Source organism: Denticeps clupeoides, chromosome 3 (assembly GCF_900700375.1).
Source record: "Denticeps clupeoides chromosome 3, fDenClu1.1, whole genome shotgun sequence".
NCBI lineage: Eukaryota > Metazoa > Chordata > Actinopteri > Clupeiformes > Denticipitidae > Denticeps > Denticeps clupeoides.
The window spans coordinates 10,138,106-10,162,460 of NC_041709.1; the positions used below are offsets into that span (position 1 = coordinate 10,138,106).

The window sequence follows — 24,355 nt, forward strand, 5'->3', positions numbered from 1 at the left end:
GGATAGACGTATGAAGCTCAAAGTGATGCAACTTCTAAACAAAAACGACTTTGGTATTTTAATCAGGCACAGGCTGTCCTTATTTTGCAGGGTGGCATCTGTAGGACCTCGGCTGGCTGGAAAAAGGGAAAGAGGGACAAACCGGTGGGGTGGTTGAGTATGTGTCTTCGCGTAGTCGTTTTCTAATTATTATTTTTATTCTGTTTTAATTGGAGCATTGGGGACCCTCCCCCCCAAATACGAGCCAGAGCCGCTGTGGGCCGGATATCTGTGGCCGCGGCCCGACTCGATTTTCTGGTTCCAAGTCACCAGCTCTGATCGGACCGCATCCCTTCGTTTATTCTCGTTTGTTTTTGACAACCGCACCAACGGGGCTGCGACCACGACAGCGGACCGTACACCAGAGGCGCCATGAGTACCGCGGAGTCCGTGGACCGGGTCGAGCTGTGCGAAAGCCTTTTGACGTGGGTAAGTTCGGCCACCCTCGCGTCTCGTCTCCACGCCACGTCTGCCGTGGGACTGACGCCGCCGACACTCGGCGTTGTGCACCGACACCAGTGGCTGTTGTAGGTGTGTGTGCCGGCGCTTGGTCGAAGTGACACACAACCAGCGTTCTGAATGCTTGTTGTCGCCACTGTCCCTATAGCGTGAGATCTTAACCGTAATGTCCTCCCCCGTGTACAACGTTTCACTTGAACGGCAGAGAACAGCTTGTAAAAGCTCTCCTAAGTCCATCATCCTAATCGGCAATGATAAATAGGCCACCTCAGGATTCATGTCTCTGCCCGTGCGTTCAGGTGGCGGTTTTAGTTCGCTGCGATAGACACTTAATCCGAAATTGGCCCACGTCATGTTTTCCTGAACCGCGGAGAATTGGTGGCCATCCGGCACCCAAGAACAAGGCGGCCTATTTATGCTCCGACACGCTGAAAGGCGAGTCTCTCGGTGAGGCGAGCACAGGAGCGTGTGGCCCAGTGATGTAACCAAAACAGCCACCACGCTCAGGCAGCGCTGGCCGATCGGGTCTCCAAACCGTCCCATTTACGAGGTGACACACAAAGCGGGGCTGCGCCGAGGAGGTCCCATCGCGCCTTTGAGTCCCCTGTTTTGTCCTTCGCCGGTTACTTTGAAATCCAGTGAAAAACTGGCTTCGGCGGGGGGCAATATATAAGATTAACAATCAAGTTGTAGCTTCCAAACAGTAGTAAGGCACAAAATATAAGTACTAGACAACATTATACATATCAAAAAACATAAGGTCCAGTAATAGTTTGGGTTGTGCCTAAAGTGCAAGTGTACAATAAAAAAAGAAAAAATAGGTAGCTGGAGTGTGTTTTAGAGGATGGGAATGATTTGGTGATTCATAACACAAGGCTCTGGCACCATTATAGAGAGGCGATCTGTTAATGTCTGTGTAGCGACGCCCCTGTACGTGTATGTTATATACACAATGGATTTCCTATGTTCAGGGCGAAAAGCGGCAAGCTCTCGAAAATCTGACCTGTTGCCCTATTTTCACCCTGAAAATGGTCCACTGAGGTCTTATTTACATGTTGGCTTGAAAAGCATTGGCTCGGTTCAGCTATGTCATGAACATGCTGAGGGAGCACAATGATTTCGTAGGATAAATACATCATGTTTTTCAGGGATCTTCAAATTGACCAGTGGCATTATAATGGACATGTAACGTACACCATGAAATCATAGTCTGCACTGTCCAGTACCTCCACCTTTACACCTTTTCCCACCACTACAACTGTAGGACTTTTTTTTCTTTTCTTGGACAAATCATTTCAAACCCTGCACTGACAGCAATTGCAGGCTCACTCTACCCTGGAAGTGGGTCCCTCTCTGTATCACTCCTTCCCAAGGTTTCTTGTGTGCATGTGTGCAGATGGGGTCAAGTGTGGGGGGTGTCAACTGTAAGGCTTGTCAGAGCCCATTGAGACATACTGTATGTGATTATGGGCTATATAAGAAATATAACATGTGAATATAGTCAAATAGGTTAGACACAGTCCACAGAAAATGCAATTCATTTGTAATACAGAAGTCACTGAGTTATTGAGCATAGATTAGTCAAAATAGTAATACCGCAGTCTGGCAAGTATGATTAATAAGGACATATAGTACAATTTTTGTCATCAGTCTGTGTGAAGCTCATTAAAATTTTAGTGGCTTGCAAAGAACCTGTCCAGACTCACATGGCAGGCTGGCTATAGGTGTTGTCAGTGGCCCAGCCTGCACGGCCTGTCTGAGGCGGGAATGTCACGGCAAACATGGAACAGGGGGGTCTACTTGTTGATCCTTGTCTGAACCAGCAGCAGTGCGAATACACGTCTGTGTTCAAGGGAGGTTTAATCTTTAATTAATAAAAAAAAGTTATTCAGCTAATCTGCAGCTAATCTATTGAGGAAGACTAATTCTTCTTCGGTGTGTGTGTGTGTGTGTGTGTATGTATGTTAGTGCTGCACGATTAATCTAATCGCAATTGTAATCGCAATGTCAGTCTGTGCGATTACATGAACGCAAAAAGCTGCGATTTAAATGATTAGTACATGGATTGGATCGGCGACATATCCGATCCATTCTCTCATTCTCTCAAAGTTTGCGAGCAGACTGAAGTTTCACTTCAGTCGGATGTGACATGCTTGGTCACATGACTTTCAATTCGGAGACATATGGTTAGACGCCGCATGACGCTGCATCGTACGTCAACGTCGCCACCATATTGCGATAGGCTCTGCTGTGGCGTGAAGCATATACATGTCTATGGAGAGAAGTGCATAAAAAAAGCATCACTCTTGTGCTGCTTAGGGCTGTACAAACCGCTGTACACTCCAAACCAGATCCCGGGGGATTACATTTCTTAGGTAAGGCTGGACAATTGTTTTGAATATATTTGGCCATTATAAAATCCCGTTTTATAAGTCTTAACCTTAGCTAAGCTAGGCTAAGCTAGCGAAGCTATGCATCCCTGTGTTCAAGTCAGCCTCCAAACAACGTTTTGGCTAAACGTAGGCATTAACTATTTAGACTGTTCTTAGCTGTTTAGTTAACTTTCTCAAACTTTGAAGGTTTCCTAAAGAAATTCACCTCAGTTTACAAATCTTAACCTTAGCTATGTTAGCAAAGCTATGCATCCCTGTGTTCAAGTCAGCCTCCAAACAATGTTTTGGTTAAATGTAAGAACTATAATACGGGATTTTATAATGGCCAAATATAATCAAAACAGTTGTTTAGCCTTACCAGGGTTTGTCGTTCGACAGTAATGTAAAGAGTTTTTTGTGATTTATTTAATTTGGTAGAATATTGTATTTTGAACTGGGCATTTTAGGTTAATATAAGTAGTTTGTATGTTTCACTTTGAAATGAAACATTTCACTATTAGTATGTGACTTTTCATTGATATACAAGCAAGTGTCCTTTATCATATCGCATATCGCAATATTGATCTCAATAATCGCAATATGTCTTTTTCCCCAAATCGTGCAGCCCTAATGTATGTGTATATACCTGGATCACTGTAATAGTGAAACTTTAGTTTTTTTTGGGCGGGAGGGATAAGTGGCTCGGCCATTTGTCTCTCGCTCCCCTGTGTCTCTGTACTCACTCTGTCCCTGGCTCCTGTGACTTGCTCTTGTGTGCTGTCCGGGAAGACCAGCTGGCAGGCTGGACCAGAGCATATGGCAGTGGAGCAGCTAATAGCTCTACGCTGGGTCCACAGTGACATCCAACAGGCCCGGCTTCGGTCCTCGCCAGCTCCCGCTGAGGTGGGTTGACAGGAAGAGTGGTACTACGGTCACTCGCCCTCAGTCATCAGTCAGCAAGACTCCCTCTGGTCACTGTACTTGCATGTTTGGGAAACCATAGAAACCTCTGTGGGGGAGAGAGATATATAGTATATATGGTAGGGGTGGTAGTAGCCTAGCGGGTAGCACACTTGCCTATGAACCAGAAGACCCGGGTTCAAATCCCATTTACTACCATTGTGTCCCTGAGCAAGACACTTAACCCTGAGTGTCTCCAGGGGGGGACTGTCCATGTAACTACTGCTCTGGATAAGGGCGTCTGATAAATGCTGTATCTGTATATGTAAATGGTAGATTCTCACTGAAGGTATCAAAACTATGAATGAACACGTGGAGTTATGTACTTATCAAAAAAAGGTGAAATAACTGAAAACATGTTTTATATTCTAGTTTCTTCAAAATACCTGCCCGTTGCTCTGATTACTGCTTTGCACACTCTTGGCATTCTCTCCATGAGCTTCAAGAGGCCGTCACCTGAAATGGTTTTCTAACAGTCTTGAAGGAGTTCCCAGAGGTGTTTAGCACTTGTTGGCCCCTTTGCCTTCACTCTGCGGTCCAGCTCACCATAAACCATCTCGATTGGGTTCAGGTCCGGTGACTTTTTGTTAAATACATAACTCCACAAGTGGTCATTCATAGTTTTGATGCATTCAGTGAGAATCTACCAATGTAAATGGTCCTGAAAATAGAGAAAACACATTGAATGAGAAGGTGTGTCCAAACTATATATTAGTGCTGTGCAATTAATCGCAATCGCAAAAAAAAAACCGCTTAAGGCTGCGGTTTTATCCATTCATTTATTGTGATTTTTATTCAGAATACATTCTTGTGCACATGATTTTAATTTGTTAACCAATCAGATCTGACTCAGCGCACCCGGCAATCACAGCTAAACTGAGCGGGAGAAAGATGTTAACCAATCAGAGCGCACAACGAAGCTGATCGGGAGAACCGAATAGGCGAGCGGGAGGAAAGAGAAAACAAAATGGATGCAGGTCAAAATAAAAATGATTTGATGCCAAAGAGAAATTCAACGTCAGTCGTTTGGGAGTATTTTGGATTCAGGAAAGAGGATGTGTCACAGAGCAAGGTAATTTGCAAGACTTGTGAAATGATTATTCCAACAAAACGGAGCTACTACAAATCTGTTCCAACACTTAAAACCGCGTCATAAAAAAACTGCATGATCAATGCATGTCAACAAAGTCCATCGAAACAAACAAACGCACACAAAGACAGCCCGAACAGACTGAACAAGTATCCATTGTTCAAGCATGTGCAAGCGGCGTGCCTTATGAGAACGGCACAAAACGGCACAAAGAAATTACCGACGCAATCACCTATCGTATATGCCAAGATATGATGCCTGAGCACGTCGTCAGTAAAGACGGCTTCCGAAGACTAATACAAACACTTGACAAAAGGTACCAGCTGCCATAGAAATCTGTTTTTTGGTTTTGATTTATGTTCGTTTTATGTTCGTCCATGTTGTCTGTTTTTAAGACAATTTATTACAGTTTTGTTTATCAAGCAGTTAGTACTACTGTGTACAGTATGTTATTAACCAGAGTTGAGGTTAATTAATCTTAATTTTTTCCATGTCTGTTTTAAAGACAATTTTACTACAGTTTTGTTTATTAAACACAATACTATGTTATTTCATTGTGAAATGTTTTGTTATGCACTTCTTGTGCACTGAATACATTTAGAATGTATGTAGCTTGTTTGAAAAAGCAAAAACAGTTGGCAAAATCGCAAATAAAATCGCAATCGCAATATTCTTCTAAAAAATCGCAATATTTTGTCCATACTATAGCCCTACTATATATATATATATATATATATATATATATATATATACACACACACACACACACACACACACACACTTTTGAGATCCATTGATGTTTTTCCCATGTGAATGTTCTCTCAGTGCATCATATGTATTGTCCTTAACATTAAAATTGGGTTTGAGGGATGCGAATTTTGGGAAGGACCGGTGGCAACACCCCGTTGTCAGTTTTCATTGTACGTCACTGAGTGTCCTGTCACCACAGTGAACTAACCTTCCAGTTTGTAAAAAAACAGGTTCCTTGAATAAGACCCTAACCACATCATCTTACTGAAACGTGTGGAGGCACAGATCGTTTTCATCGCTGCCTCTGGAAGTTATGTGGTCTGCTTACATTCCTCACGTAGCTCCTACCAACTGTCATAAGGAGTCCTGCCCAAGAAGCGGCCCCCGAGTCGGGTGGTGTCAAGCACGGTCCGATACGATTTCAACAGACAGCTGACTCACTTGGCTGACCCATCCATGAAACAATAACTAGTTGTTAAGTAATGTGCTAATTCACCCAGTAATCCAGGCACGAATCTGCTTGACTGGGACCTTTTTGGATTTAGATCAGTGTCTTGGTACACTGCGGGTTGCCTGGCCATGTTCCTGTCTGCTTCCTCACATTCACACAGTTTTTTTGGGGGGTGGACTTCCTCTGATGGACCATGAAGCGGTGGTTTTTGCTTTTGTTTGTAGTCTAGCGACGGTTAATGTAGCCTGTAGGACTGCTGGTTGATGTGTCCCTGTGGGCACCTTGAACTGAAAGGTTCAAGGCCATTAAGCTTGTGAATAATTCTCCCTCTCATTGTGGTTAATGGATTCCTGCTGGCATGGACCTTTTGGAGTTTTGGTTAAATCCACACAGGAGTGATTCAGATGTTTAACTGGGACAGAACAGAGGTAGATTAGTTTAAAGGAGCTGTTGTGCAATGGTAGGTTTCAGAGAGGGTGTGTGCATCAGCCAACCCCCCACACTCCTACCAAACATGCTCAGACTGTCACAGGGTAGGGTTTCCCATTGGTGAGATCTAAATATAAAGCTCTATAGGGTGTCTGGTGTGCAAAGCTTTCAGATTCATGAGATAGTTACACCATGAATGCGGATCCCTTTAAATTTAGATGCTTTTGTTTACTGTAATCATGACATCGGCTGTTTACTATAACTTCACGAACCATAGATAAACCTCTATTTTAATATAACAAAAGTTATGCACTGTAAAATTCACATTTGAACAGTAGTGTTTCAACGTAATGTATTAGGATTTACAGGCTAGTACATTTACATTTACATTTACGGCATTTATCAGACGCTCTTATCCAGAGCGACTTACAATCAGTAGTTACAGGGACAGTCCCCCTGGAGCAACTTAGGGTTAAGTGTCTTGCTCAGAGACACAATGGTAGTAGGTGGGATTTGAACCTGTGACTCTGTAGTCTTCTGGTTCATAGGCAAGTGTGTTACCCACTAGGCTACTACCATCCCTTCTATTAATACTTTAATAGAAGACCAAAAATCAACTTTCTTTGGTCTAGCTATTTTTATATGACATGCATTTCACTGCATTGTGAGAAATAAAATCTTAATCTTATTAACACTGCCTAACAGCACCGACTGGGTGCTGATATGGGTCATTTTGATACTAATGCTGAAAGACTCCTCCCACCATCCTAAGCGGCTGTGTGGCTTATGAATCGGATGAGCCAGTAGGAATGAAGTGGGCCATGGAGCCCACACAAAACAGTCAGAAGGGCACCCTGCACTGCTGACATGGCTGTTGGGCCACCACTGGGCCAACACCTTCATGGATGGTCATTGTTGTGGCACCAGTTGTCCTGGATGTGGTCCCCTGAGATGCAAGATCTTGCCCCCTGGATAAGCATCGCAGTAAGCATCTCACCCGTGGGCCACGCCAGATTTTCTTTTTTTTTTTTTTAAACACCAATTTATAAGAAAAAATTATGCAATCTGCTCTAAATAGGTCTACATCATAGGATATAGACGTCCTGTGGATACAGGTAAGGTGTAGATATCTTTATCATATAGGTGACCTAGCGGGTAAGAAAGTGAACCCATAGTTGGAAAGTTGAGGGTTCAAATCCCAGATTTTGTTGTGTGCTGTGCTTGTTGTGCTTCACAATGACACACGTCACTTTCACTTTTTTTTCAAAAACTGTTACTTCCTCCCATTTCTTGAATTGTTTTTGACTGTTTCAAATAAACAATCTGATGTTGTACATATTTTTTTTTTATCTCATTTGAACATATTTAAAGTTATTTATTTATTTATTTTCTCATTTGTTCCTTCAAAGCCTTGTAGTTTGGGGCAAATATGTGGCTGAGCTGAAAAAAATGAAACCTGAGAAGAAAGTGGTACAGATAAAATGTGTATAATTGTTTGGGCGTCAGCGAAGACACCGTCGTCTCAAAATCAGTGTCATGTGTCCTCCGGTCCTCAGGAGTCTCATCTAAATGTGGGTTCTTCACAGTAAAAAATAATAGCAACTAATATATGTAGATAGCTACTTTAAGTGAAATTAATAGATAAAGGCATGTATTACGCTCAAGAAATTGGACAATAGAGGCAGAACTGCATTACTTGAGTCTTAAAAACAGTGGGCAACCTCTTGAACTTCCAGCTTCTTTATGTTTTCTGTGCGTCTCTTTCTCTCCTCCCTCAGCTTAACGGCTCTCTTAACCTCCCCCTCTTGTCCCACTGAGCCCAGCTCAGGCCGTTCCCCCTCCCCCTGTTCTCAGCTGTGAGCGGTTCAGCCTGGGCCCGTGTACTGTGGTAACAGGAGTGGCCGCGTCTGCGCTGGGTCCGTGTTTACGTCCCGCCCCCCTGGCCACGTGCCTGGAGGCCGTCTGCAAGCCTCTCCGTTCAGCCAGGGCGCTGTGATGTGGCAGGATGTGTCCGTTTCCTTCACAGCCAGAGCAGAAACAGGCCTCTTCTGAACGAATTGCCTCACTGCAGCATTGTGGGCCAGGCTTTACACGCCGCACGCCTGGAGAAGGAGAGAAAGTGGCTGTGATGAATGCGGTGGTGGATTTATTCTAATGCTGGTTTTTGTGGTGGTGTAGATGGGCGGGGGGGGGGGGGGGGGGGGTCGCTCTGTCAGACCTGGATTAGTTGCTCAAACCGTGAATGGCGAGTGTGTTTAGATGTGTTTAGACGTCTGGTATAACGGCTAGTATTACCGTTACCTGGAAGTGTTTTTATTTTTATTTAATTTTTTTTTATTTCCCTGAAAATAGTTACATTTCTGTAGATCTACATGACTTGCTGTAAAAAAAAAAAAAAAAGACTTAATTTTAATGTCCTGCTCAGTTAGAGCCTGTATGTTTGTGTGAACTCATTAGTGCTTGCCGACCACAGCATCACATCATAAAATCAGCCTGTCAGCATAAAGAACCGAGGCCATCTGAAGGCCAAGAAAGCGAGCTCGCTGCTGGGTCTTCTGTAAGCTGTAGCTTGCCAAGATCCATGCTGGTGCTCTCCCTTGAAATAAACATTTTACTGCAAGAGGTCACTAAAATCCCTGTAAACCCTGACAGAAAAAGAAAAAGTTCTGCAGGTGTGTGTGTGTGCGTTTCTTTGTCTCCAAAACTCCACTGGGCTCTGGGAACATGCTGTGCAGGATGTGCAGGACTTATGTGCCCAGCATCCAGATCTGCTGGTCGCGAATGGCAACTGGAATGTTTAAGGGTGTTTTCACACCTACAGGCTTTAGTGTGAACTGAGATCCACAAAAAGATTTGAATCAAATCATGAAATCTGCAGCGGTCCGCCTTTTGAGAACGCGTGCCGAACTAAAACGGGACCAAACGTGATTTCAGAACAGAGAATTATGGGTAAATTGATGATTTCAGTTTTCTTCACAGTTCTGTGGGATTAAAGGATACCCCACCTCCTGTGTTGTCTAGTTATGCACATTCGGCGGCTCCAGTGCATCAGCATATGTTTTGAAGACCTAACCGAGCTGCATAACCAACTGATTAGCACTGAAGTAAACAAACTAAAGCGTGAATACACGCTTGGGAGTGTTTCTGTGTGAGTGAGAGGGCAGACTGCGTAACCTTATGAAGGTTTGGTTTTATTTCATAAACACCTGCTTTGTCCAAGAGAAGTGTGTGTGTGTGTGTGTGTGTGTGTGTGTGTGTGTGTGTGTGTGTGTGTCAGTCAGAAGAAGAGAGAACATCTGTGTTTACCCTAAGAGAAGAACAGAAAATGACGTGTTGGACTCAAAGCCCCATGCAACATCTGAAAACAGGAAATTTGAGGCTTTGAGGAGGGCAGGAAAAGTCTGACCATAGCCGTGCTGAAGTGCTATGGGCAGTAAGGCACAGACAGTCAGAACTACACTAATGAACAATTAGCCCTCTTTGTTTAAGAGAATAAGTCAAACACTTCCATTGATACAGATCTGAAATCCTAACCAGCTCATCAACATGTTGATTTGCTGTTACACTGAATTCATTAATTCAATTTAGGACCGTGTAAAACATTAAGTATGAATGAATGAATGAATAAATTACAACACGAGTTTCAGTTCTATAATTAGAAATATTTAATTTAGTTGTTAACCTATGACGTTCAGGAGTACACCAGCACCAGTATCACACAGTATAGCTTGACTGTGAGTGCATTTTCTTTTTACCGCAGATTATTTCTGGTTTATGTGACCATTAAATTGTCTGAACGGACACCGCGTGTTCTTCCAATGGGTCACACTGAACTGCTACTTGATTCTGTCTCTTTTGTAGATTCAGACGTTTGGGGTGGAGGCACAATGCAAGACTGTGGAAGATCTTACCAGTGGTGTTGTAATGGCCCAGGTCCTACAGAAAATGTATGTTCTTATGTCTTCTTTTTGTTAACAGGTTATAAATAGGCTAGTTTAATACGATTTTAAATCTGTATGTCTTTAAATGGGATATGACATAAAACCCATATCTGTGGTGATTCTATTATTGTACAGCAGAAGGCAGTGGAATGTGGTATAGACATTGTGTCTAAGGGCAGTGATCAATATTCTATAATAATTATGAATCCCTGGCCCAGATGTTCACAAGTGTCTATGGTTAGTGGTGGGTTCTGAGTTCCACGTCTCTCTCCCCCTCAGAGATCTTGTTTATTTCAATGACAACTGGATAAACCGGATTAAGTCTGAAGTTGGGGATAATTGGCGATTGAAGGTATGTAATACCCCTGCCTTTCTTTAAGAGAAAGACATAAAACAATGGAATGAGCATATAAAAAGAGGTAACTGGCACTTACTCATAATTTTGTGTGAATTCCCCAATTTCAGGTCAGCAATCTTAAGAAAATCTTAAAAGGCATCTTGGATTACAACCATGAGGTAAGAACATTCAGTGACTAGAGTGAAGGCGTGGACAGTAAAGGACAAAGCACATATTAATGTCGTTCGATATTTAACGGCTACATTTATACTGCTTTTCTAAGTAGCTCTGCTATTCTAAAACCACTACTTTAGAACATATCAGCAGCAGTATGATTATTTCTCTCCTTCCTCTCTCTACACAGATCCTCGGGCAGCAGATTAATGACTTCACACTCCCAGATGTCAGTCTGATTGGGGAACACTCGGACCCCGCCGAGCTCGGCAGGATGCTGCAGCTCATCCTGGGCTGCGCTGTCAACTGTGAGCAGAAGCAGGGTGTGTAGCGGCCCTTTCCTGTTGTGTGTGTGTGTGTGTGTGTGTGTGTGTGTGTGTGTGTGTGTGTGTGTGTGTGTGTGTGTGTGTGTGTGTGTGTGTGTGTGTTTACTCTTCTCTGCCGGTTTGAAGCGGTCGGGTGCTTTTGTTGAAGCTCTTTTTTTCCATTAGTAGGCTCAGATGTTGGAGCATCAAGGATACATAGATGCTTACTGCATGCAGTATAATTCAGGGCAGCAGCACCTGACTCAACACCTACAGTAACAGACAGACAGACTGGCTGTCAGGCTCACAGCTATCATTTACATCTCCCTGACACCCGGAACATTCCCACCGCTACCTGTATCGGGATATTCGATTTCCAACCGCAGATATCTGCCGCGATGAAGGGTGTTAGTGATGGGTGCCCTCAGGTGGAGGTGCATGGGCGTTGTCTGACTGGGCCACGTGTTTTCACAGAGTACATTCAGACCATTATGATGATGGAGGAATCTGTACAGCACGTCGTCATGACCGCCATTCAGGAGGTATGTCTTTTTTCAGAAGGGAAACTTTAATGTCGCTGTTATCACACATGCGTTAGGATTTTATTTTTTTTTTTTAACAGCTTATGAGTAAAGAAACACCAGTCACAGGGGGAAATGACTCCTATGCAGACCTTGATAGACAGGTGAATATGATACATGTATCAGTATTGCATTTAAACCATTTGTTCATCACTGATAGAACGTTATCCTTGCTGCTCTTTATCTGCTTCGCAGTTGAAAAAGACGATGGAAGACCTGAACGACGCATTGGCCACAAAGGAAGAGATTGCCCAGCGGTGCCATGAGTTGGACATGCAGGTTAGAGGCGTGTGCATAGTCATGATTTTATTTATTATTGCTTGCATGCTATAACTGGTCAGGAGATGAAGACCAGCATCCTAAATAACCCGTCCTGCCCTCATACAGGATGTTTGTGTACAGCATATACATACTTTATTTGCTATTGTTTTACAGCTTGCTTTTCCATGTCAGAAAATATTGCTGTAAGGGAGGTCACAGTGTTTTGCATCTTTCACATTCATTCATTTTTTTTAAATATTAGTTAGTATAATGAAAAGGAAACGCTTCATTTCAGTTCTGCCCCAAAGCATTGCCCATAACTTTAATGGTAAGATCTGTGTTGCCTTTCCTACTCTCATGTTTCTGTAGAGGTTAAGGCTTTTTGAAATAAGTTCTGTATAGTCCTTTGTCTCTGTCTCTCTCTTTGTGATGTAATTACTTTCCTGCTGGATGTTGACCTCTGCCCTCTGCCTTGCTTTAAAGGCATACCTTGTGCAAGAGGAGCGTGATAGACTGAGGTTAGAATATATTGAACTAGAGGAAAGGGTAAATTCTGCTTATTTTTTCCCACCCTCTACATGTACCTCTCACAATGTGCTATTGGCTTCTGATAGCGCTGGATTTGCAGAATGCTTTTAATTACAGCCGCACCCTGTGTGGAGTGGAGCCTCTTAACTCCTGTCTGTGTTTCTGAATGACTTCAAGTGTGTGTGTCCATTGTCCTGTTTTACACACATGCAAAGTAAGACTAATATCCTCACATTTTAACCAAGCTATTTGTGTGTGAGATTGCCAATTGGGTTCCCAGGGCAACAGCAGCTATTGCTTACTTTGGCGGCCACAGCACTAGAATTACAAACCGAAAATGATACTATTTAGTAAATTAAACTAAAGGCAGTAATTTAAACTAAACTTCCTTTGTTGTTTCTAACACTGAATACCAATATGTCTTTGTAATTTAAGTAATCAATCGGCTATTTATTTATTTATTTCCCCCTACCATTTCTTTGAAAAATACTATATATTAATGCATCAATGCATGCAAATGACATCAAACCAGGTAGAAGTGCAGTTTACTGAAAAATTCATGCCCAGTTTTTGCAATCTGAAAGCAAGAACCATAACAATAAAACTCATCTCAGCAAATGCAGTCTGTTAATTTATTAATGAAATAATTTTGTGCTGTTGTGTTTTATGAGAATCACCCATTTGGCCACACCTTCAGGCCAAGCTTCTAAATGCCAAATATGACCCCTGTATAAAAAAGGACTGATTTGGGATTTATGAATGAACATTGCGTTAGAGTAACAGTCAGTTTAGCAGCATCATGTCTCATTTTAGCACCAGAGTCACATTAGTGCCATAGCACTGCTGCTTTGCTTGAGCCTGGATGCTGACCCTGCTCCCATTTATAGAAAGACCACACAAACTGCATGATGTCCACTTCACAAAAGATTTTTTGCATGTCTTAAAGCATTTGAAGTAAGTTTATTTCTCTTCAGAATAATGCCATCATTATGAAATGTGCCTGCATTTTGACATATTGTAAATTTCTATTTAGTCAAGAAGAGAGCTCCCAGACCCCGTCTGCTTGTTGTTAGTTCTTTTTGATGTGTACTTATGCTTACCCAGGGTCAGTGAAACCTATAAGGGAGGTCTGGTGCAACATCGAGTCCTTTAAGACCCTGAATGCTGAGGATAGTGAAACAGATGCTCACAGAGAAATGGATGTTGTCAGTAGGCAGTAACTAATCTCCGCTTTTAATTAACGGAACATTAATTCTCTTAATCTCGGCCCCCTCTACCCCCTCTTCCTGTGTTTCTGCCTCCGTCGTCCTCCTCTCCCGATGCTAGGTGGCAGCGCTGCAGGAAGAGAAGAGCAGTCTACTGGCTGAGAACCAGGTCCTAATGGAGCGACTCAACCAGACCGACTCCATCGAAGACCCAAACAGCCCTGTGGGCCGGAGGCACCTACAGCTGCAGACCCAGCTGGAGCAGCTGCAGGAGGAGACCTTCAGGTGGGGCACACGGCCGGCTGGAGAGCCTTGGGCCAGTGGAAAGTTCACAGTGGATCATGAAGCAATACATCTAAAAACCATATCAAAAGCATACCAAGCTGTGTTATGGAACAGGCACCAGAACATATAATGTATTTTTTTCCCCTGTATTGCACACATTGATCTTTATTTTTTTTTTGGTGGTGGTGGTGGTGGAAAACAGGCTCTGGTCCCAACCAGCATTTTAATTTTAATGCTGAAGCCCAGTGCTCCATGGGCCCGAATTCAGTGAACATTCAGCTCCAACCCTTGTATTGATCTTTTGTAGTTAAGGCGTTTAAACAGTTTTGACCACATTAGGCAGTGCTGCTGCGAGCCCTTTTTTTCTTTAATCACCTATCGGGGCCATAACTCACTCGGTTATCGATGCTCGACTTTAATTGACTTTTTTTTTTTTTTTTCTTCCTCTCGTTGCCTTGGGGCCTGTGTCCACAATCTGGCTGGCCAGTGTTTGACAGATTAAAACCCTATAAACGCTTAACTAATAGGATTTAATTGCCACTGATGCTGCTGATTCAGTTAGCCTGGGTTTGGTGGCACTTAACTGAGTGGAATGGAGTGCTAATGTAACAACGGGGCTGTTTCCCAGCAGGCTTAGCGTGTCAGATTCGTCCGAGCTCAGCTGGGACCTGCATCCCCTTCCCACTGCACTGCATGCTCGGTCCTCCAGCCCTGGCCTGGCGCTGCCCCAGTGGAGGTAACAAACTGAGCCTGGGATGGGGGCACCTGCCCTGGGGCACCGTCTGTGCATGGTTACCCTTGCACACAATTATTTCCTGCACCCGGTGCCTGTGGTGATTTTTGGCTCCTTTTTCATCCTTATGCCAGTGGCCATTAATCTGTGTTAGTCCCAGGTTCTTCACTGTCCGTTACTGTTCAACGTCAGGAGCATTTCCACTGCCCTCCAACCTCCACTGACCCGAAAGGAACACAGAAGTCTGATCATTTTTATATGCACAATACACATGAGACATGGTTTCTGGTGCACACTGGGGATGGAGTATAACTGCACAAACTTGTTTGGGTTTTATCTTATTTGATTAGACTGTTCTGATCTTGTCTGTTTCAGGCTAGAGGCTGCCAAGGATGACTATCGAATCCGCTGCGAGGAGCTGGAGAAGGAGCTGATGGAGTTGCGGGGGCAGAATGAGGAGCTGACCTCCTTGGCGGATGAAGCACAGTCCCTGAAGGATGAGATGGATGTTCTAAGGTGAGGTGACCTGAAATATATACATATAGAACAAATTGAAAGCAGCATTTCAATTTAGGTTTGATAGCCATTGTTATAGTAATTCATAAACCTGTAAGTCCTTTAAATCTTTTTGTATCTTTTACAGAGCTGATTGGCTGTAAGCTGTTTGAATTTAAATGCCTTTTAAATGTTTGGTGCTCTCTCAGGCACTCCTCTGATAAGGTGTCGAAGCTGGAGGGAATGGTGGATTCATATAAGAAGAAGCTGGAGGATCTTGGGGACCTGCGTCGCCAGGTGAAGCTGCTGGAAGAGAAGAACACTGTCTACATGCAGAACACTGTCAGTCTGGAGGAGGAGCTGAGGAAGGCAAACGCCACACGTGGACAGCTGGAGACGTACAAAAGACAGGTACATACAGACCAGCAGATAAGACACATGCAGGTGAAGAGCTATGCAGGATCCACTTACATTCACTAAGCTTGAAATTGTCCCTCTGCAGTAACAGAGGGTGTCTGGCTCAAGAACACAGATTAATATCATTAATATATTTTTGTTTCAGTTTTTCAGCAATAAACCAAAAAGTGGATTCAATTCAAATGTGTAGATTTTTTTAACTGGTAACATCTTTAACCTCCACTTGTCATTCTCTTTCTCCCCAGGTGGTGGAGCTGCAGAACAGGTTGTCTGAAGAGTCAAAAAAGGCGGACAAGATGGAGTTTGAGTACAAGCGTCTCAAAGAAAAAGTGGACTCTCTCCAGAAAGAGAAAGATGTGAGTGTGTCCACCCTACAGTCCCTCTCTGAGGACATGGATGTGAGCCACTGATAAAAACGGTGGGCCAGGCATCGATTTAGCTGCTACTGCTACGGGTGAACCATACCAAAATATCCTAACATCCTAAACAATGGCTATGACATGTGGTGAACAGGGCTTAAAGCAGGAAGCAGGTGTGTGCTGTTAGTCCTCTGACATGGCTTTGTGTTCTCCTGCCATAACAGGAAGAAATGAGTGAGATGGAGATAGGCGCAGAGCATTTTATCTGTTGAAATGTGCATTGTTGTAATGACATAAAGCACCCGGACATACTGTGACATTCCCTTCTTGCTTTTCCTGCTCTCTGCTGGACTTTCTTATACTGTCTAGCGCATGAGGACTGAAAGGGACTCCTTGAAAGAAACCATTGAGGAGCTGCGTTGTGTTCAGGCTCAGGAGGGCCAGCTGACTGGAGGTAACAAGCATACACACCCCTATTAAAATGCCATTTTTTTGTGAAATGAGACCACAATAAGTCTTTTAGAAACTTTTGAAAAACAAGCAAATCTATTAGGGGGAAATGTCTTTGTTCTTTGTTGAAGCACCTCTTGATTTGATCACATGATTTAGTCATTTTGAATAAGAGCACCATCGAAATGTATTGTAATCAGTGATTGCTCATATAACCCATTCAACAACAGCATTGTGATTGGCTGAGAGGCATTGTAGGAGTGCTCATGTTACATTTAACATTGTTATTCACTGACCTTGTGTTCGTGCTACTAATATAAAGCTCATATAAATATATTCGTGATTATTGTTTACTTACTGTGGCTGTCTTTCAACAGGCTTGGTCCCACTCAGCAGTAACGAGGGCTCTGATTCGTTGGCTGCTGAGATCATCACTCCTGAGATTCGGTAAGCCCCTTTTTACCATGTCCGTTTCAAATTGCCCATGATGCATTACACACTACATGAACTCTGGATAAGGTGCCGACACCCGCTGCTTCTGAAGTGTCTGGTGTCATACAGTCACTGCGGGTGGCTTCGGATGGATGTTTGGATGTTTGTTAGTTTTGCCCCAACCATCTCCCAGAAGTAAACACCGTAAATGATGTGTGACAAAAAGTCTCCTGTCTGCTCTATAGCATATAATAGTGTGATCACTCCAGGAGTTGTTTCAGTACAGTGGGGAGGAGGTTGTGCTTCAGGCTCATTTGGTTTGTTGTGAGGCATCTTCAAAGGACAACTTTTTTTTTCTTCTTTCTCTTCTTTCGCTTCTCTTTGATGCATCCCTCTAAGCACTTCCTGTGTTGATACTCTACTCTTTCTGTCAGCCTGTAGTCCTCTGTTCTGTAGTTATGGTCTTCGATCATCATTGGTGGCGCTCTTTCCTGCTGTAGCCTCCCTGAGTAACAAACTGCTGAAACAGGGCTGAGGACGCACCAGTTTTTTTACGTCTCCTCTCAATGTGTGTGTTTTACTTGTTGTTTCTGCCTGTGATTTAGTGAGAGACTCATCAGGCTGCAGCACGAGAATAAGATGCTGAAGCTGAACCAGGAGGGTTCAGACAACGAGCAGATTGCCCTGCTGCAGAGCCTTCTGGAGGATGCCAACAGCAGGAAGAACGAGCTGGAGACGGAGAACAGGTACCGCTACTCACACACATGCACACAAACACACTGCAAATTAACACAACCCACACCTTTTCATCCGAGTGGTGTTGTAGGAAAAACAATACATTCGCAGTCCTGCAGATGGGGATGTCACACGTGAACATTCACAGCCATTTCCCACTCTACTCGTTTCAGGTTTGTGAACCAGAGGCTGCTGGAGGGCCAGGGTCAGGTGGAGGAGCTGCACAAGGCCCTACAGGAGCAGGGCTTGAAATCAGATGATGTAAGTACACAGTCATACCTCATTTTGTGTCTTGTGACATACGTCATTTTATGCAGGCAAGTTCAGACTGGCGATGTCAAGAGAAGCAAATTAAATCACATGTGTTGTGCTCTTAAACGTATATAATGCATGTGCAAGGAAAATTTATTAGTTTGTATTCATATCATAATGTGTTGTGAAATTTACATTTTTTGGGGAAAATACAATAATATTTAATCTAAAACTTGCACATCAGTTAAAATGATTAATGTATTGCAATACATATTGCAAAATCTGAAAACATTGTAATTTAATTGTCCAGCTTAAAACATAGCTTCTTAGGGTAGACATCATAGACCAGTCTGTCCAGTCACAGATGCTTAGGGGCATAATGTGGGTTTCTGGATTCAGGTTCCTTGTAGATATGTAGAATTTTTTAACCTTCTAACCAATATTGCAATTTGCATTCTAGTAATGTTTGTAATTTATATTCACATCATTGTATAACTCCTCTAATGCCTGCTCACTTCATATTAATTCATTTTCAATGTGTGCTTGACATCTCACTAACAGGTCCACTCCTCTGTGTGCATTTGTGTGTTTTCTGTAGTGTGTTGTCCTACATGGTCTAGCTTTGGCAGGCCCCCCTCTGTGTAGGTTTAACATGGTGTGTGTGTGAGGTGGAGCTGGGATGAAGTCGGCATCAGGACAGAGTGTGTCTTCATTTACTCTTGTACATTCATGCCGCGTCCATCCTGCAGCTGTAATCGATGTATGAATCATGTCTGCCGTTCCTTCTTTCATATCCTGGTGATGGACCATTCTCAAAGCAACCTCTCCTTTTTTTTTTTTTTTTTTTTTTTTCTTTCTTTCTTTTTTCTTGATCATCCATTCCTCAGGCTGTTGTAAGTCTAGCCGATGATCCATGCCCAGCTCAGTGCATCTTTTGTAGTTAAATGAAGCTAATGAGGCTGCTGGGTGTTGCTTGAGGAGAAGGAAATGCTTTGGTAGCTGCATGTCTGTAAATCTCTGGGTTACTGATTCCCTCCTACATTAATAAAGCCATACAAGTGGCTGCTGAGATTGAAATAATTAATACTCTTGGAACTATTAATCATTGCATGGCTTATGTGTGCATTTATTTATTTAGATATATTTTGATTGTCTTTATAAAACTGTTCTTTTCTTTAAAATACAATGATTTTCCACAAATTCATCAAATTGATGAAATTAAGGCTTATATATAATTATATATAATTAAAATGACTAGTAATTCTTAAATCCAGATTTGAAAGGTCTTTAAAATACTGCAGACCCAATAAATCAAATGAAACAAGCCTTCAATCTATCAGTAATCCACTGGCCACTGTGCTCGGCGCACTTCCAGGTTTAAGTGCAGCATGTGTATGGGAATGAGCAGGGGCGGTCCTACCACGTTTACAAGGAAATGATGCCCTGTGCGAGCCCCCAAGCTTGTCCCATGCCACTTCAGTCGCTGAGTGGCTTCCGATTTCTTTAGTCAGTCCGCTGCGAGCACCATTGCCCATTGGCAGAGACGAAAGGCGCCCTCCATTTGCGAGGTGCGCCTTTCCCCCTTGCCAACGGGTAAGAGAGGAAACCTGTGTATCAAAAACTGCCACTGAATAGTACAAACCAATATCAGTGGCTTGCAGCAGTACTGGTGATTCATCTGTTAACATTTACAAAGGCAAAATCAGAAATTTGAAGGAAAATTAATACATCAAATAATAATATATTACTTAAGATAAAATACTATTAGTATTGTATTTTAGAAGAGCATCTGGCCCATCAAAGTGTATGCTGAGAAAACCTTGCGATGTAAAATGTGATGAAAGAGACTTTAAAAAAACGTCTTTAAAAGTCTTTGGCTTCCTTAAACCTGCAGAAACCCTGGAAGTTTTCCGTTAAAGAATCATGTGTACGGCGACCCTTTTTCTGCATGCAGATATGGCTGTAGCATTGTTTTGATTTCCTTTATTAACTGTAACTCATGATTTAATATCTTTATCTATTTTCCCGGTTTAGGCAATAATTTTGAAGAAGAAATATGACGAGCATTTGTAAGTGGTTCTTTTTTGGTGTTTTAAAAATGTGTCCATCGTTGAGAGATTGGTCTGGATCTTACTCTTGGTTTTGCCATTTCGAAGGGTGAAATTAAAGGAGGTGACCAGCGAACTTCAGATGAAGCATTCTTGCATTGAAGATTTGGAATCTAAGAACGTATCAAATGGTAAGAATTCCGGTGCCTGTTCCATAATCAAGATGTGCTAGACCAAAAGACTCTAACTTTTTTTTTTCTACTGCTGTCTTACTCCTAGTACAAAAAATTGAGGAACTGGAAGAGGCTTTGAAAAAGAAAGATGATGACATGAAACAGATGGAAGAACGCTATAAAAAATACCTTGAAAAAGCCAAGAGTGTAAATATTCAAGCTTTTTCTTTTCTTCTATTATATTTAATGTGTTGCTGTTTTATTGTTTTTTTGTTTTTTCTGCTGATCTTTGACCTCCCATTGACAGGTTATTCGCACCCTGGACCCCAAACAGAACCAGGGATCGGCACCAGAGGTACAGGCCTTGAAAAACCAGCTGCAGGAGAGGGAACGAATGCTGCATTCACTAGAGGTGGGCTTTACTCCACCCAGAGTTTTGCTTCATGTACCACATGTAAACCCTCTTCATTCATACATTAATGTCTGTCTTGTCCTCTGCCCACTCAGAAAGAGTACGATAAGACAAAAACGCAGAGGGATCAGGAGGAGAAGCTGGTAGTGTCGGCGTGGTACAACATGGTGAGTAAGACAGAAACTTTAATTTCACTTTCAAAAAACATAAAATTGGGGCAGGGGTTGGCCTTGTGGGTAAGGAAACAGACCCGTACACTGGGTGCTGTGGTGTCACGTGACAATTAATCACTTTCTTTGTGTACAATAGAGGGCGCCATTGGCCCATATATAATCAGCTGACACTGTAGGGTTTCTGGGTTTGTAGTAGGGTTTGTGCAATAACATCTTTTGTAACATGAAGTGAATATGCAGGGAATGTTTGCTATTGGACAGCTAATTTTGTGTGTGTGTGTGTGTGTGTGTGTAGGGTATGGTTCTCCAGAAGAAGGCAGCAGAGGACAGACTGGCCAGCACTGGCTCTGGTCAGTCCTTCCTGGCCCGGCAGAGACAAGCAACAAGCACACGTCGTTCTTACCCCGGCCACGTACAGCCCACCTCAGCCAGGTAGACCCCGACCCATCTGGGGCATCAGCCCACCCCCAACAACAGCTGCCTTCGCCCCCCCATGCCGCACCCTTTCAACCCCTCTCGCAGCGTAGACCCGAGCCACTATCCCGAGTGGCCAATCGTCTGCTGTCTTATCACCAACCCCCAGTCCGCTTGTATTCAGCCTGGACGAGATTTCTCATCATCCCCGGCTTCTTCCTCTTCCCTGTTATTAGTTCTTCCAGTCACAGACAGGATTGAAGTAGAGATGCTGGTCTCTTCAGTTTTGCATTTAACCATCTGCTTTTCCTCATTGTAAAAGTTACAGTGTGTGTTATCCAGACATTTCTTAGGTGGGGATGTGAGCAGTATTTTTTGTACAGTGCATGTTGAAAAGTTTAAACAGGGGTACACTTGGGCGCCTTCTTTTTTTAATTCTGAAAGTGTTTGTAACAGTTGGTTTGCCCTCTGCTGTCTCTGTGAGCAGCGTTAAGAATTCTTTAATGTGCTTTATATGTAATGTGTCCCTTGCAAAATAACCTCTTCTGAGACCGAGCAGTGTTTCTTTTTCTGACCTGGTTGGATTCATTTTTGTTTTTGTCCTCATTGTCCTCTTGTTATTTCTTGTTGTGAAGTATCCTATGCTTATTCCACGTTGGTACATATGGATTTTTTTTAATTGGTTTTATCTGCTCCGTCTCAGACTTTAGCATCTCTGCTTATCAACCTGGTGACATCTGTAGATCGTGTAGCTCTTTTTTTTTTTTTTTTTTTTTCTTCTTCCTTTTTCTCTACTGTTTCTCTTCTCTGTTCAGCGTCCCACAACAAAATGTCTTGCTCATCGTTGATGGACAGTGACATGTTACTGTAATGTGTCTGATCTAATGTGCAATTATATTCCTGAAGATGGTCATTTTGTTGTACATGGTCATGTACTTCCTTTCATTTTTATTGAGTGTTAAACAGACATATCTATGCAGCGGAGTGGAGCAAGACATTTTAAGCCTTTACAGGCTGCAATAAAAAATGACCATGGAAATTTTGATTTAGTTAAAGATATTTGGCAATTGATCTGCTTTGAAGGGGTAGTTCCACCTAAATTTGCCCCTGCCCTTAAATCATATGTTCTAATATGTTCAAATAGATGTTTCGGGATTTTAGGACACAAACGGGAGTCTTTTTGTCTTTGTATTTTTAGGATTATGTCTGGTGCGTCTTTGTGCGTGTGTTTTTTCTATTACTATAATGTTATGAATAATGTTGACTGCCTCAAACACGAGTGTCACTGTCCATGCCTTAACACCTTTCCTGCATCAGCTGCTTAAAACTACTTGAAGATCACAAGCCCAGCCATCCAGTATGCCTACTACCATATTGGAGGAATAAAGTCGACTACCTGTAACATCAGCTGCTATGCACAGTACTGCATATCCTGTCATTAAGGACCAGACACTGTGTCCGTGACTTTCCATCTAAAAGGAGACCCATCACAGCTGTTTGGTGATTCTAAAATGTATGGTTATTGTAAAAATACCAACACACACTTCAGCTCTTCCTGGGGACCAATAAGAAAGAGTGGAATAACAAATTTACAGCTTGGATTCAAGAAGATGAAATGTGAAGTGTATTTGTTTTATTCGTTTTATTAGCTGTAGTCATATAAAACGTAATTGAGTTAGTTTTGTAGCCTGTAGCTACGGTTGGAGACTGGCATTATTTTACAGTAATTTAGAAACAAACACATTTTTACACTTCAACTGTTGTCATTTCAGTGCTCTTTTTTTTGTCCCTAAGTTGCTGCGCATCGCTAACAAGCGACCCTGTCGTGATTTGATATGTGCGAAACCAGCGGGTGGGCCTTGGAATGGATCTGACTGACTGATTGGTGTCTGTCTCCTCTCTGTTTCTCTCTCTGTCTCTCCTCTCCACAGTGATGTGATTGCATGACCAGCAGGGCAGGCTTGACTGACTGGGGGGTTTGCATGAGCGTGCCGCTTGCATGACCTTAATTTGAAACGAGCCTGCAGAAATAACCAACCGACGCTAACCTTGCCCCAGTTCCCCCCTCTCGCTACCCTTACCTGTCTCATCACATTGGCCCGGACCGGGGGTAGAGTGGGCCTGGGCTTTTTGCACACAGGAAACACCCCCACCCCCTTTTAAAGGACATACAACTCTGCTCATTGACCCTCCTTCCTCCCCATCTGCACTCCAATCATGGACGCGCTTGCTGAGCGCTGCTGTCTCCCATCCAGCCAGATTGGGAGTCGCGGGGCCGGGTGGGTGAGGAGAGCAGACGACAGAGGGGTCACGATTCTGGGGCGGCGCTCCTCACTAACCAGCTCTGGTGTCTGATTGTGGAATGCATGCTCTAAGATAGTACGTTGGGAAATGATTCCTACTGGCTTTTCAACAGTGACACTCGATGCAGGCACGACCCCGACTGCTTCAGCCTTTTTAAAAAAAGAAGAGAAGAAAGATTATCCTCCAGTTCACGTTTTTCCTGAAATGCTTGTTCATATAAAGAGAGGAGAATGTCTCACTGGTGCCTATAACTTACATGAATGACCAAGCCCACTAATCTCGTCACCATTATTTTAAAATTTCCTTTGCAAGACTTTTCCACTTAAGGTTTTTATGTTTCTTAATCTGTGTGGAACGTGTCCTCCCCCTTTCCTTTTGTTGTTGCTCTGCTGTAGTCAGAGTTTGAATTGTAGCCACTCCTTCATAAAGACATTTTTGTATTTATTTATCATTTGTATTAATCATTCAGTATTCACCTTAATGCATTAACTCCCTTTTTTTTTATTCTTACTTTGAATTACTCGCTAACTCTTTAAATCTGACGACCAGGGTGAACGCTGCTGAGGGCACTTTTATATGATGTGAGTGCATTGATTTGTAAGTGCACAGAGATTTTGTTAAATATTCTGTAAAAGTCATTCAGTACATAAAGATTTCAGTCTCCAGTGAGCGTGGCTTTTACCTTTAAGGCCCAGGCAAGAGCAGGGCAGCAGATGTGTGACCATCCTGTGTCCTTTATAGGGATTTTACTTCGATTACAGCTCCACCTTTCTTATTATGCAATAGACAAC

The 24,355-nt window shown here is 42.9% G+C and overlaps 1 protein-coding gene across 7 annotated transcripts; it reads left to right on the top strand.

Moving 5' to 3' along the window:
- Positions 1–90: 90 nt before the first annotated feature.
- On the top strand, positions 91–23,732 carry hook3 (hook microtubule-tethering protein 3). Of its 7 annotated transcripts, XM_028971816.1 has the most exons (25): positions 7,434–7,534; positions 7,629–7,665; positions 10,412–10,497; positions 10,771–10,843; positions 10,957–11,007; positions 11,193–11,325; positions 11,782–11,849; positions 11,930–11,992; positions 12,084–12,167; positions 12,633–12,695; positions 14,004–14,167; positions 15,276–15,416; positions 15,605–15,806; positions 16,058–16,168; positions 16,541–16,625; positions 16,999–17,068; positions 17,659–17,799; positions 17,962–18,049; positions 20,075–20,109; positions 20,197–20,279; positions 20,368–20,468; positions 20,569–20,673; positions 20,769–20,840; positions 21,142–21,278; positions 23,192–23,732. In XM_028971816.1, exons 3-25 carry the CDS (start codon positions 10,475–10,477, stop codon positions 23,205–23,207), a joined length of 2,109 nt encoding a protein of 702 aa, XP_028827649.1. In that variant the 5' UTR covers positions 7,434–7,534; positions 7,629–7,665; positions 10,412–10,474; the 3' UTR covers positions 23,208–23,732. The 7 variants fall into 7 exon arrangements, with proteins under 7 accessions (XP_028827644.1, XP_028827647.1, XP_028827648.1 ...); XM_028971811.1 differs by lacking the exons at positions 7,434–7,534; positions 7,629–7,665 and adding an exon at positions 91–468; XM_028971810.1 differs by lacking the exon at positions 7,629–7,665 and having other exon boundaries at positions 7,384–7,534.
- Positions 23,733–24,355: the final 623 nt, after the last annotated feature.

Bases quoted from the DNA above. Each gene is read 5' to 3' on its own strand.
- hook3 (XM_028971810.1), top strand. From the start codon at position 7,418: ATGGCTGTTGGGCCACCACTGGGCCAACACCTTCATGGATGGTCATTG. The intron at 14,168-15,275 runs GTGGGGCACACG...TGTCTGTTTCAG, and splicing joins CTGCAGGAGGAGACCTTCAG to GCTAGAGGCTGCCAAGGATG. The intron at 17,069-17,658 runs GTAAGCCCCTTT...CCTGTGATTTAG, and splicing joins ATCATCACTCCTGAGATTCG to TGAGAGACTCATCAGGCTGC.